The following is a 13,667-nucleotide window of genomic DNA, read 5'->3' as shown; positions in this document are numbered from 1 at the left end:
CCACCTGTTCCTACCTGTGGTGACGCAGTCAAAGTCCTTGAGGGGCAGGTCCCGGATCTTCTGGCCTTGGTATTGAGCGGGGCTCCCACAGAAAACAGCGGGGATGCTTGTGTTGGTGCTCTCCATCCACTCTACTAGCCACTTGATGTTGCAGTCACAGGTCAACGAGTTGCCCCGGAGGTCTCTGTCAAAGAGAGAGGCAATTCAGGAGCAATCACCTCCACCCACAAATTGGCTGCCGTATTTTTCGCTCTATAGGACGCACTTTTCCCCCTCCAAAAATTAAGGGGAAATGTGTGTGCGAATGCAGGCTCCTTGGCTTCAGCAATAGCAACGCGAAGCCTCTGAAACGTGGAGAGAGCGCTCCCTCCGAGCTCCGGAGGCTTCAGCGAAAGCAACGCAAAGCCTCCAGAGTGCAGCGAGTTCCTTTTGCTGAAGCCGGGAGAGCAAGACTCTCCTGGCTTCAGCAGAGACGGAGAGCTGCGCAGCGCCCCTTCAGTGAAGCGGGAGGAGAAATGGAAGGGGCTCCGTTTCTCCTGCCGCTTCGCTGAAGGGGCGCTGAGCAGAGAGGGGGAGAATTTTTTCCCCCCGTTCTCCCCCTCCTATTGTCCGGTGTGTCCTATAGAGCGAAAAATACGGTAATTTAATAGCACTCACCCAATCCAAAGGCAAGATTGTAAATCTGATCCAGCATTCTCCAACTACCGCTGTCCCCCCCCCCTCCCTAAGTACAGAGATTCCCTGTGCTTTGAAAATCTGAATAACATTTGTTTGCTGTCCATCTTCACCAATGATAATGCTGATCTTATAATTCATTTGCTTGTCATCCTGCTTAACTAGTTTTTTCTGTGGTCTTCTCTAATGCTACCACATAATAAACAAATAATTATTATTGATGTCTGGAATGGCTCTAAGTGCAAGAAAAGCAAGAGGGAAAAAACAACAATGCTAGAATATTTGCTTTATGAAAATTACAGGATTTCAGCTGGAGGTTACAGGTTATGCCCTGATTGGAAATGAAGCAGTGTGACTGCCCCAAAACTTTTTCATATATTGAAATTAGTGTTGACAGTACGATAGCGTTTGATCACCCCAACAGCATCATAGACACAAATAATAATAATAAATGCACAGTGCAAAGAATGTCTGCTTCATTTCCAGTCAATGCCCACCCTGCTGAAATTTGATAACCACAAATGTTCTGGGGTTTTTTCCACTTTTACTGCGCTGTGGTCTCTCTGGACAGCAATATTATGGTAGCCCAAATCCGCTACTATTGTGTAAAGAACATGTTGCTTTAAAGTGAAGTTGGTGCTTTTAAGTCTCACTGATCTTGAAAAGGAGAATTGTACATATGCTTAATGCTCTCCTATTCCCCACAAATGAAATAAAGTCATTTAACCGGGTGCATCTTGCTGCTCCAGTTTAAATTGGCCCATTCTGCTTGGCTCACCCATTTTCAGCAATACCTTCCCAGTCATTGCTTGGGCTGTGGTTAATTTAATTACAATGGTGGGTCTTTCATATATGGTGAAATTCTTGCAGCTTGCCATGAACTTGTGGGCCACAAATATGGGAGGACATTGCAATATTTGCAATTGCAAAAGGTACAGGGAGCAGAATTACTTGCACCGAAGTGAGAAGGAACCTTACAGGTCGCTCAAGATGTCTAGCGGTTTCAGGAGGCCTCTGGGCAGCGTCTGCAGATTGTTGTAGGCCAAAGACCTGGAAAAAAGGAAGACGTGAATGTTGGGTTGTTCCAGGGGTTCCCCTCTTTGCTGCTCTTGAGGAACATAAGGATGTAAGAAGAGCCTGCAGAATCAGGCCAGAGGTCCATCTGGTCCAGATTCCCATTCCCACAGTGGCCAACCAGATGCCCCAGTGAGGAGCCCACAAGTAGGACCTGAGCACAAGAGCCCTATCTGTGGGATGTGAAACACAGAGCAGTCAAGTACAACATCCCTAGAGTGGACATAGAAAGGGGATGTCTGGACAAGCCAGTCGGAACTTCCTGTTTCCTCCTAGGCTGGGACAGACTTCCTCTACATGTGACGAGAGGTGGGCGTGACCTCACCTATGCAGGTAATATAATACCTCAGCGGAGGCCGCCATCTCTTTCTCTCTGACTACATTCATTGAAGAAGCAACATCTGCTTAGCCTAAGATGCTCTCTTGGCTTCCAACCAAGAGACGACAAAGGAGCTGTCTCCTTATGGGATAGTTTCCAGGTGTATATTACTTTTGTAACTTAAGTCTGCCTTCTGGGATCCATCTGTGAACAGAATGTGAGTGAGTAAACTCTTTTATACTTTTATAGAAGACTGTGTCGTGTCTATTTCTTTTATGAGGGACTAAAGGGGAAATTACCAGGTAACATTTTAGAGGCTTTAGTGAGCCTGAGCAAACGCATCCGCTGTGCAAGTTTAAAAAGAGGGATGTTACTCTGCTAAATTGTGGAACTTGTTAACACAAGTTGGAAAGGATATAATCAAACAATATATCCTCTCCTGCATCCCTGAACATTCCCACACTCTCCCCTCCTGCCATTTCCAGCAACTGGTATTCAGAAGCATAGCCATTGTGGCTAGGAGCAATTGATAGCCTTTTCTTTCAGGAATTTGTCTAATCCTTTTTAAAACCATCCAGGTTGGTGGCTGCTACTGCTGCTGTGGCAAAGGCAGACCCTCCCAGTGTCCTAATTTTCCAGGCAAGGTCCTGGAATGTCAGAAACCATCCCGGTTTCTGATTTGATCCCAGAAGCTACTGCTTTTGGATGTCCCTATTTCCACTGGAGAAATGTTGGAGGGTATGCAAAGGCAAACTCTGTCGCCCCTATGGACACCATGTGACCCAGCCAACCCTCATGGACAAGAATCCTGCAGGAAGGCATTGCAATATCTCTGTGGACATAATGCATCTTGCCCTTTGCAATGCAGAAGCTCTCCCCCACCCCCTGGACAGATCTAGTATACCTGAAGGAGCGTCTCCACTCCCATTGTTCAGCCTGGACACTGAGGTCCAGCTCCAAGGGCCTTCTGGCGGTTCCCTCCCTGCGAGAAGCGAAGATACAGGGAACCAACCAGGCAGAGGTCCTTCTTGGTAGTAGCAACTGCCCTGTGGAACACCCTCCCATCAGATGTAAAGGAAATAAACAACTACCTGACTTTTAGAAGACATCTGAAGGCAACCCTGTATCGGGAAGTTTTTAATGTCTTATGCTTTACCATTTTTTATGTGCTGTAAGCCACCCAGAGTGGCTGGGGAAACCCAGCCAGATGGGAGGGGTATAAATAATAAAATTATTATTATTATTATTATTATCCCTGACCATTTGATCCATGTCTTCATGATCATCATAATTCATTAGTATGCTGCCTCCCCATAGTTAAAAACCATGCTCAAGGCGCGCACAGTGTGAACAGAATTGCATAATTACAAAAATACAACAAAAGTAAAAAGGTAAAGGGACCCCTGACCATTAGGTCCAGTCGTGACCTACTCTGGGGTTGCGGCCCTCACCTTGCTTTATTGGCCGAGGGAGCCGGCGTACAGCTTCCGGGTCATGTGGCCAGCATGACTAAGCCGCTTCTGGTGAACCAGAGCAGCGCATGGAAACGCCATTTACCTTCCCACCGGAGCGGTACCTATTTATCTACTTGCACTTTGACGTGCTTTCGAACTGCTAGGTTGGCAGGAGCAGGGTCCGAGCAACGGAAGCTCACCCCGTTGCGGGGATTCGAACCGCCGACCTTCTGATCGGCAATTCCTAGGCCCTGTGGTTTAGACCACAGCGCCACAAAAGTAGTCGTAGGCAATAAAAATAAATAAATATCAAAACACAAGGAACATAATTTAACAACCCCCCAGAAAGTCACAATAAGATCCACAAATAGAGATACAAAAAATTAACATCAATAATAATGTGATTCCTGCATTACAGAGGGTTGGACTAAATGCCTCTTGGGGGATTTCTAGCTCTACATGTCTATGATTCTATAACATCAAAATTAACATCTCCAAAATTATATCCTGACCCCAACAAAAAAAACCCCTAAGCTTCATTATTATTCTAGCAGGCATGCCCCACACTGCCAGGAGTGAACCAGTTACTCTTAGGTTGTCAGCAGCATGCAAGGCCAAGTCTGCAGATGCTTCTGCCCAAGTGGCAACTCACAGGTGTGTCAAGGACTTGAGCCCACGAAAGGCGTTTTTCGACAGAGCCTGGATGTCGTTGTTCTCGATGAACCTGAAGGCAAAGAGAAAGACATATTCTCACCCAGGGACTCCAGTGCTTTTTGTAGGCCACAGCCCTGCCTTGGTTCCATAAACTCATCCCTAATACCCACTACCCTATCCTTAAAAAAAACATCATTCAGAACAGCAATTTGCACAACCTACCAAGGAAGATAATAAAATCTTGAATAAAATTCAAACCATTAGCAGTTAATTGCACATTTATTCAAACCCCCCATTAATTGTAGATTTAGTTTAATGAATTCAACAAAAACCAAAAACTATGAGCTTGACTGACACCAGTGAAATAAAAAAATTAAGGTCATATATATATATATATATATATATATATATATATATAATGTTCATAAATGTACCAACCAAGCGCATACATAGATGTGTGGACCACATGTCTGGAGTAGCACAGGAGGACCACCCTGAAACCATTTTCACTCCCAGACTGTTTTCTCTCCCCAAATGTTTTCTCTGCAAGGAGGGAGGAGGTGGGGGAGCCTCCCCATTGCCTTTTTGCTCACAAATCCTGTCTTAAGGGTATATCTGTGTATGAATAGGGTGAGCCTGTGACCTGGCTCAGGAACTAAGTATTTGTCATTACAGAAGACTGGCCAGGCTCCCCAGGGTATCCAATCAAGTAAGCATTAACAGGTAATTTGCCAGACAGGAGGTAAACAACGCACTCAGATTTCTGTTGTAGACCACCCTTTCTGTGATGTATGTATTATGTTTCTGGGGGTGGTCTTGGACTTTAAAATGTCTATATAAGGGCGGACACACCTTTGTTCTGGGTCCTCCTCCTTTCCTGCATGAGAGGGGAGCACCCTGTTGCAACAGTTCAATAAAGATCAGGCTTACAAGCTGCTTTGCTTCTCAGTATTCTCTGGTTGGCCTCTGTTATTTACTCCGATCTATGGAGAACCTACAAAGGACTCTATAAGGGCTCTTGTGTCTCCCATAAGGGAACAAGGGCAGATTTACACCAGCTTTTGAAAGTCTGATGGTCACTGACACCCCCTCCCCATCCCCTGCCAGCCCTCCACTGACTGTGTGAGGATGGGCATGGCTGGAACTGGAATAAGATGTGTGACCTTTGTCGTGTATTTTGTTGTTCCTAGGGCTTATAAACATCATCTCTCCCCTTTCCCCCTGTTCCTGGCACTTCTTCGTACTACAAGTGTTGTCCCAGTGTGTCCCCTTGTAGAGGGTAGAGAAAAGTGGCCCGTACAGGTACTGCAGGTGGGAGAGTCCGGTGAACGCATTGTCCCCAATCAAGGAAAACTTGTTGGAATTCAGTAAGCTGCAAAGAGAAAAGACACGGTGTTAAGGCGGTGAGATGGGACAGTAAACCCTAGCAATGCTTGGCTTAACATTTCATGTCAAATTCTGTGTGATTGCCATAAAACTTAGGGAACAAGCTGTACTACCAAAATGATTAATGTTTTAAATGACAATTTTAGGTTATATTTTAGTGATCAAGATTTGATGTATATTTTTAACTGCTGTTATATCTGAATTGTCTCTGTTTAACCCAGTTGCAATTCAATGTATCCCTGTTGTGTTTTATGATTTTTCTGATATTGTAAGTGAGCCGGAACTGGTCTGTGACCGTAATAATAAAATTCATTCATTCAACATTTCATGTTGCATTTCGGGGGTTGGACTAGATGACCCTTGGGCCCCTTCCAACTCTACAATTCTAGGATTTTGCTTTGAGTATCACAAGGAGATGGCTTCAGAAGAGGGGGAGATGGGAGCTCAGCGCCTCTTAGTTGAGAGACCAGCAGCTTTAAGCTTTCCTCCTCCTTTAAAAGGTAAAGGTAAAGGGACCCCTGACCATTAGGTCCAGTCGCGGACGACTCTGGGGTTGCGGCGCTCATCTCGCTCTATAGGCGGAGGGAGCCGGCGTTTGTCTGCAGACAGCTTCTGGGTCATGTGGCCAGCATGACTAAGCCGCTTCTGGAGAACCAGAGCAGCGCATGGAAACACCGTTTACCTTCCCGCCGGAGCGGTACCTATTTATCTACTTGCACTTTGACGTGCTTTTGAACTGCTAGGTTGGCAGGAGCAGGGAACAAGCAACGGGAGCTCACCCCGTCACGGGGATTTGAACCGCCAACCTTCTGATCAGCAAGTCCTAGGCTCTGTGGTTTAACCCACAGCGCCACCAGCATCCCTCCTCCTCCTTTATTCCATCCCAGTTGCTCATCACATGAATTCTGCAAATTCATCACATGAATTCTGCGAGTATTTAGAACTTGCTAAAACGACAGAGTTAATAAGAAATCAATCGATAGATAAGGTTAAGAAAGAATGGGAATGTTTTAAAAATTACTTGAACAAACATGGTTTCAACAATAACACTTGGCTGTATTTAGACAGAGGTATCCCAAGATGAAGACCAATAATTAAATACAGATCAAAGATTGGAATGGCTGAATTGAAACCAGAGAGCAGACAGAAGTCAACAAACCAACAAATTAAAAAATGGGATTCAATCTAGTAGGAGGGACTTTGTGAACAGTATACCCTGGTACTGGTTTGAATTAACAAAATAATGCTTTTGTTTGATAGGTATTTTTAGTCTTGTAAATTTTTCGGTTTCATTGCCGTTCATGTTTCTTTTTCTTTTTTTCTCTCTCTCTCTTTATTTCTTTTATATAATACACATTTATTCTAGATGTTTGATAATTTGATAATGTATACTGTAATAACTATCTTCAAGCTAGAAATATCCAATGTAAGTTGTGTTTTTTTCTTTGTTTTGTTTTTTGTATGTAATGTTTGTTTAATAAAAGTGAATAAAAATTAAATAAAATAAATAAATGTGTAACTAAAAAATAAATAAATTCTGTAAATTGGAACTAGTGCCTGGGTTTGTCCCCCACCCCCAATCCTTTTCCTTTTTGTGTTGTGACTTTTAGAATGTAAGGTGTAAGGAGTGTTCTTAATATTGATATTTATAAGCCTCTCTGGGAGGGTTTTTCTCCTTACTTTTTCTGAAAAGCTGGGTAAAAATACTTTTAAAAAATCAGTAAATGCTTCCCCCCCCACCTCGTTCAAGGTCTGATTGACAGATTTAAGGTTAGGGTAGGAGGGGATTTTTCTTTCTAAACTGATTTTCCAGTGACCCCACAGGTGGTGTGCCTTCAGGACTGATGTCCTGCTCTGCACATTGCAGACTATTTATTTATTCATTTAATAAAATGTATATACTACTTGATCACAAAAAACCCCCGCACTCAAAGAGGTTTAGGGAAAAAAGATAAAACAATAAAACTATCAGTAAGAAAAATGAACAACTTTAAGACTTTCAAAAAGTGAAAATAACAATAGAATAAAAACAGATTTAAACTTGCACCACCTTTCTAAACATCTGGGTAGGCTTATCTAAAGAAAAAAATGTTTTAGCAGGTGCCAAAAAGTACAGCAACGGCACCTGCATGGTCTCAATAGGCAGGGAGTTCCAAAGTGTGATGGTGCCAATTCTGTCAACTGAAGCAGCCGAGAAGGCGTGTAGAGGATGAGGCTCTATTCTAGAGAAGAAAGGTGCCAACTGGCACCTTGGGTTACGCAGAGTTCCTCTCAACTTGTAAAGGAGCTAAGAACTTGCAAGGAATTCCAGTTCCACAAGAGCTATGCTCTGCTTTGACCTAGGAAACTTATCTCATGGGAAGTTATCTTGACTGTGAAAGGAACTCCAGCCAGTTTAGTTGGAATGGACAGAAGAAAAACAAAGGCTCGTGAAAACCAGATGTTTCCCACTCCAGTTGGGCACAATTCTATTAGTGCCTTGCCCTGTGGCATTAACTGTACAGTGGTACCTCGGGTTAAGTACTTAATTCGTTCCGGAGGTCCGTTCTTAACCTGAAACTCTTCTTAACCTGAAGCACCACTTTAGCTAATGGGGCTTCCCGCTGCCGCTGCACGATTTCTGTTCTCATCCTGAAGCAAAGTTCTTAACCCGAGGTACTATTTCTGGGTTAGCGGAGTCTGTAACCTGAAGCGTATGTAACCTGAAGCGCATGTAACCCGAGGTACCACTGTATTGCAGAGTCCACATTCCAACCACTGCCGTTTCTAAGCTGAAAAAGTTAATGTGTCAAGGCAGAAAGGATGTCCTCTCTCATCTGCTGCCATGGAAAACTCCTGCCCTTTGCCCAATTACAGTGGTACCTCGGGTTACAAACACATCAGGTTACAAACTCCGCTAACCAGGAAGTAGTACCTCAGGTTGAGAACTTTGCCCCAGGATGAGAATGGAAATCGCACAGTGGCAGCACGGGGGCAGCTGCGGGAGGCCCCATTAGCGAAAGCGTGCCTCGGATTAAGAATTTAACTCGGGTTAAATTCGTAATCCAAGGTACCACTGTACTAGCCTAGGCAGTCACTCTAATGGTAAAGTTCTTTGGCTGGCTAAGCAGTGCTGTGACAGGGTAACAAGAACCGTCCTGCCCAAAGACAAAACCAGGGGAAACAGACAGGCAGAGAGACATACAGGAACTGCAGGAACGGGAGGTGAGCGAAGGCGGCTTCTTTGATTTCGCTGAAGTCTGCATTTATCAGGGTCCTGCAGGAGAGGAAAGAGAGAGAAATGCTAAAATGTCTGCTGAAACAGAAGGACGCAACTGAATCTCACAAAAGGATCTGAGCAGCAGTAAAAAGGTAGCTTGTCCACACTTCCACTTGTCCTGGGCCTGGAAAGCACAGGAGTGAGTGGCGTTTCCCTTGCCCCACTCCTTTCCCTAGGAAAACCCATGCTTTTAACTCTAAATGGGAGCGAAAGTCAATCTGGAGAATTGCCCTTTGCTCTGATTGAGCACTAAAGAGCAGTTTCCCCTGGGGAAGCTCACAAAACACTGGGATAAGAGAAAAGTTTTTCTCTATCTCAGCACTAGAACTTGTGGACACACAATGAAGCTGAATGTTGGAGGACTCAGGAAAAATAAAAGGAAGTCCTTTGTGTAAAGGATCCCTGGATAGTTAAGTCTAGTCAAAGGCAACTATGGGGCTGCGGTGCTCATCTCACTTTCTGGGCGAGGGAGCCGGCATTTGTCTGCAGACAGCTTCCGGGTCATGTGGCCAGCATGACTAAAACCCTTCTGGTGCAACAGAAACACTGTTTACTTTCCTGCCACCTATTTATCTACTTGCACTGGTGTGCTTTTAAACTGCTAGGTTGGCAGGAGCTGGGACAGAACAACGGGAGGTCACCCTCTTGCGGGGATTTGAACTGCCAACCTTCTGATCAGCAAGCCCAAGAGGCTCAGTGGTTTAGACCACAGCGCCACCCACGTCCTTCGTGCAGTGCATAGTGAAAGCATGGAACTCCCGTAGGAAGTAGTGATGACCAGCAACACTGATGGCTTTAGAGGACCAGACAAAGTCAAGAAGGAGGAGAGGGCTATTGATGGCTACCAGCCATAATGGCAGTCCTTTGCGACTACAGTTGGAATCAGCAGTGCTTCTGAATACCAGTTGCTGGAAACCAGTATGGTATGGACTGCATGCCCTCTGCATGGCGACGTCTGGTCAGCCACTGTGAGAACAAGAAGCTGGACTTGATGGACCTCTGGCCTGATCCAGCAGACACTTCTTAACTTCTTATGTTCTTATGATACACAGAGAGTTTGTGTACCATTGCACTAGAAACATACGTGGATTCCACACCTATGTAATTGGTCTGTACTTTGATGAGAGAGTGCAGGATTCTGTGGTTCCAGAGAGTGAACAATCTTGAGACAGGGAATAATAATAATAATAATAATAATAATAATAATAATAATAATAATACTTTATTTATATCCCGCCCTTCCCAGCTGTAGCCGGGCTCAGAGCGGCTAATAACAATAAAAGTAACACAGTTTACATAAAATCACAATCAATTAATTGAAAAGCATTCTAAAATCAATTCATTTTAAAATCAATTCAGAATCAAATTAATGGCAACCATTGGGCTAGAGTTCTGTGAGGATTACCAAAGGAAGGGGTCAGGCTGTGCCTTGGCCAAAGGCCTGGTGGAGCAGCTCTGTCTTGCAGGCCCTGCGGAAAGATGTCAAGTCCCGCAGGGCTCTAGTCTCTTGTGACAGAGCGTTCCACCAGATCGGGGCCACGGCTGAAAAGGCCCTGGCTCTGGTTGAGGCCAGCCTAACCTCCCTGTGGCCCGGGATCTCCAAGACGTTTTTATTTGAAGACTGTAAGGTCCTCTGTGGGACATACCAGGAGAGGCGGTCCCGTAGGTACGAGGGTCCTAGGCCGAATAATTGTGGCTAAACCAGTTTCCAATCTGCAAAGTAGATGGCTTCTCCATCAGTGGCTCAAAGCATGACCTACAAATTGGCTGTTTCCAGTCACACTCCCACCCACAAACTCACTCACGCCTGCTTCCAGATGTGTGTACGGTTTATCTTTTTATTTGTTGCATTTATGTTCTATCTTTTTCTCTGAGGATCTCAAGGGGGCTTCCATTGTTCTCCTCCTCCCCATTTTATCCTCACAACAACCCGGTGAGGTCGGTCAGGCTGAGAGGCAGGGAGTGGTCCCCGGTTCACACCCAGTGAGCTTTTTTTATTTGAGGTGCCCAGATAATGCCATTGTCACCAGAACACCAACCTATCTCCATCCCCAACCCCATTTTGTTTCCCCATACTGGTAACAAACTGTGAAACCCCACCGATGCTTATAATCCTTTCTGGGCAAATCTAACAAATTATTTTAAAATAAATAAAAATCCGCTGTTGTTAACTGCTGCCTACAACCTAAAGTTTGCTATGAAATAAAAAAAATTAAGGCCTGTGTGTGTGTGTGTGTGTGTGTGTGTGTGTGTGTAAATATAATATTATATATATATATATATATATATATATATATATATATATATAATATATATATATATAATATATATAAATGTTCATAAATGTACCAACCAAGCACATACATTCTCAGCAAGGAGGGAGGAGGTGGAGGAGCCTCCCCATTGCCTTTTTGCTCACAAATCCAGTCTTAAGGGTATGTCTGTGTATGAATCGAGTGAGCCTGTGACCTGGCTCAGGAACTAAGTATTTGTCATTACAAAAGACTGGCCAGGCTCCCCAGGGTATCCAATCAAGTAACCATTAACAGGTAACCTGCCAGAGAGGAGGTAAACAACGCACTCAGATTTCTGTTGTAGACCGCCCTTTCTGTGATGTAGGTATGATGTATCTGGGGGTGGTCTTGGACTCCAAGGCGGGCAATTTAAAATGTCTATATAAGGGCGGACACACCTTTGTTCTGGGTCCTCCTCCTTTCCTGCATGTGAGGGGAGCACCCTGTTGCAACAGTTCAATAAAGATCAGTCTTATGACCTGCTTTGCTTCTCAGTATTCTCTGGTTGGCCTCTGTTATTTTCTCCGACCAATGGAGAACCTACAAAGGACTCTATAAGGGCTCTTGTGTCCCCCATAAGGGAATAAGGGCAGACTTACGTTTATTACAGCTAATTAAGACCCTGAAAAGCATCCTAAGGGTCTGTCTGCGCTACTGACTTTATTTGCTTTTAATGCCACTCTCTTACCCTAGGAATTCTGGGAATCATAGATCTGTGGTAGGAGACCCCTCACCAGCAGGAATCCTTTGTGGAAAGCTAGGACAGCAAACGTTAAGATAAAACTGATTTGCTTGCAGTGTATGGCTGGGCATCCGATGTCATCCTCCTCACTTACTGTCAGGCTGTCCTACATTCACAGATTTCACGTCGTCTCACTCACTGGCTACAGGCCAAATGCTAAACTGCACATTTTTCTAGCTGGTAGGCGCCAGCCATCAGAATCCTGATAGCAAGTGACTGGACCGTACGGACTTGTTTAGCCTTTACTGTAGTTGTTATCTGCATATTTTGAAAATCTTTGAATTATTGTTATTTTTAAAAAAGGTTGTCTCCTGACTTTAGCTCTCAGTAGGCAGAGCCTGGGGCCCCCAATCTTGCTCCATTCCACACTCACCCCTCAGATTGATCTCTTCTCTCTGTGTCCTTCTCCTCCTCTTCTTGCAGTTTCCCTTGCAATCTCTTTTATACATAAACTGAGCACAGCCAAAGAAATATAGTCCCTTGCCAGAGAGGATGCATTTAAAGATCTCTCCATTTGCTGTGATTAATGAAGGGTGGTTGGAGAGAGGCTGGAAAAAACACTTAAACAAATCAATGCGGGCATCAGCCTTGGCACAAAGACAGAGCCAGACGCAGCAGTCTGGGAGAAGAGTGTTAGGAAATGCCAGAAATTCCCAGTGGGAATAGGATGGGGTTGCGGGGCTGCTGAATCAACACGCAGTCCTAAGGCTTGGTTTCCAGACCCTTGGTCATCTTGGTCACCCTCCTCTGTTCCTTCTGAGACCTTGGTGCCCAAAATAGTCACACTATTGCTTCCCTTGATCTTGACGCTGGACTTCTGTTGATTCAAAACCATCTCTCTCTCACACACACACGCTTGCAGTTTGAAGTGGAATTCTGCCATCTCAGTTGATCACACCTTCATTCTGCATAAATTGGAAGTATCTCATCTTATTATGCAGTCTGAATCCCTCACTTCAGGCTGTAGGTGATGGTGAGAGAGTCACACACAGAAAGCCCTGTCCAGAAGCAAGAAACTGGCATTATCAACAAGAGGAGTTTGCCAAAGCTCTCTCTCTCCTTCTGATGTGCCCCATGCAAGTTTGTTTTTTAACATGGGGGAAGCAACAATTAAATGCCCCCTACCTGTCCACAGTCTGAAGAGGCATAGTCCAGAATAAGGGTGCCAACCTGAATAAGATATGGGGGGCTGGCCCCCTCAAATATTTTACTGAGGGGCTGAAGACCCCTCAGCCCCTAGGAGTTGGCTCCTATGGCCCAAAATACTGCCACCTCACTGTGCCTGATGTGCACCAAAGTCTCTGATATTTATATATTTAACTTCACCGAAGTTTACGAAAATGATAGAACAATTAAGAATTAAGAAAAATTAACAATAATCTATACAGTGTGGTGTAGTGGTTAAGAGTGGTAGACTCATAATCTGCGCCCCCTAACCCGTGGATTTGCGCCCCCTAACCCTAACCCCCAGATGTTGCGCCCGGGGCGGCCGGCCCCCCCTGCACCCCCCACGCTACGCCACTGGGTAGACTCGTAATCTGGTGAACCGGGTTCGCTTCCCCGCTCCTCCACATGCAGCTGCTGGGTGACCTTGGGCCAGTCACACTTCTTTGAAGTCTCTCAGCCCCACTCACCTCACAGAGTGTTTGTTGTGGGGGAGGAAGGGAAAGGAGAATGTTAGCCGCTTTGGAGCCCTAAGGAGTCTCAACCTGGGTTAAACCACAGAGCCTAGGACTTGCCTATCAGAAGGTCGGGGGTTCGAATCCCCACGATGGGGTGAGCTCCCGTTGTTCGGTCCCAGCTCCTGCCA

At 45.0% G+C, this 13,667-nt stretch overlaps 1 protein-coding gene across 1 annotated transcript in view; it reads right to left on the bottom strand.

Moving 5' to 3' along the window:
* Positions 1-13,667, bottom strand: part of LGI3 (leucine rich repeat LGI family member 3) — a 29,990-nt gene that overhangs the window by 10,831 nt on the left and 5,492 nt on the right. Inside the window, exons 2-6 of the mRNA XM_083629490.1 lie at positions 8,747-8,818; positions 5,477-5,548; positions 4,175-4,246; positions 1,654-1,725; positions 15-184 (exon numbers count right to left, since the gene is read on the bottom strand). Of these exons, the coding sequence (XP_083485616.1) occupies positions 15-184; positions 1,654-1,725; positions 4,175-4,246; positions 5,477-5,548; positions 8,747-8,818 (458 nt within the window). The remainder of the gene's footprint in view (positions 1-14; positions 185-1,653; positions 1,726-4,174; positions 4,247-5,476; positions 5,549-8,746; positions 8,819-13,667) is intronic.

Source organism: Podarcis filfolensis (assembly GCF_964270895.1).
Source record: "Podarcis filfolensis genome assembly, chromosome: 8".
In the NCBI taxonomy this organism is placed as follows: Eukaryota; Metazoa; Chordata; class Lepidosauria; order Squamata; family Lacertidae; genus Podarcis; species Podarcis filfolensis.
Note: the sequence above shows the minus strand (reverse complement) of the source record. Positions and strands in the feature narration are given on the sequence as shown.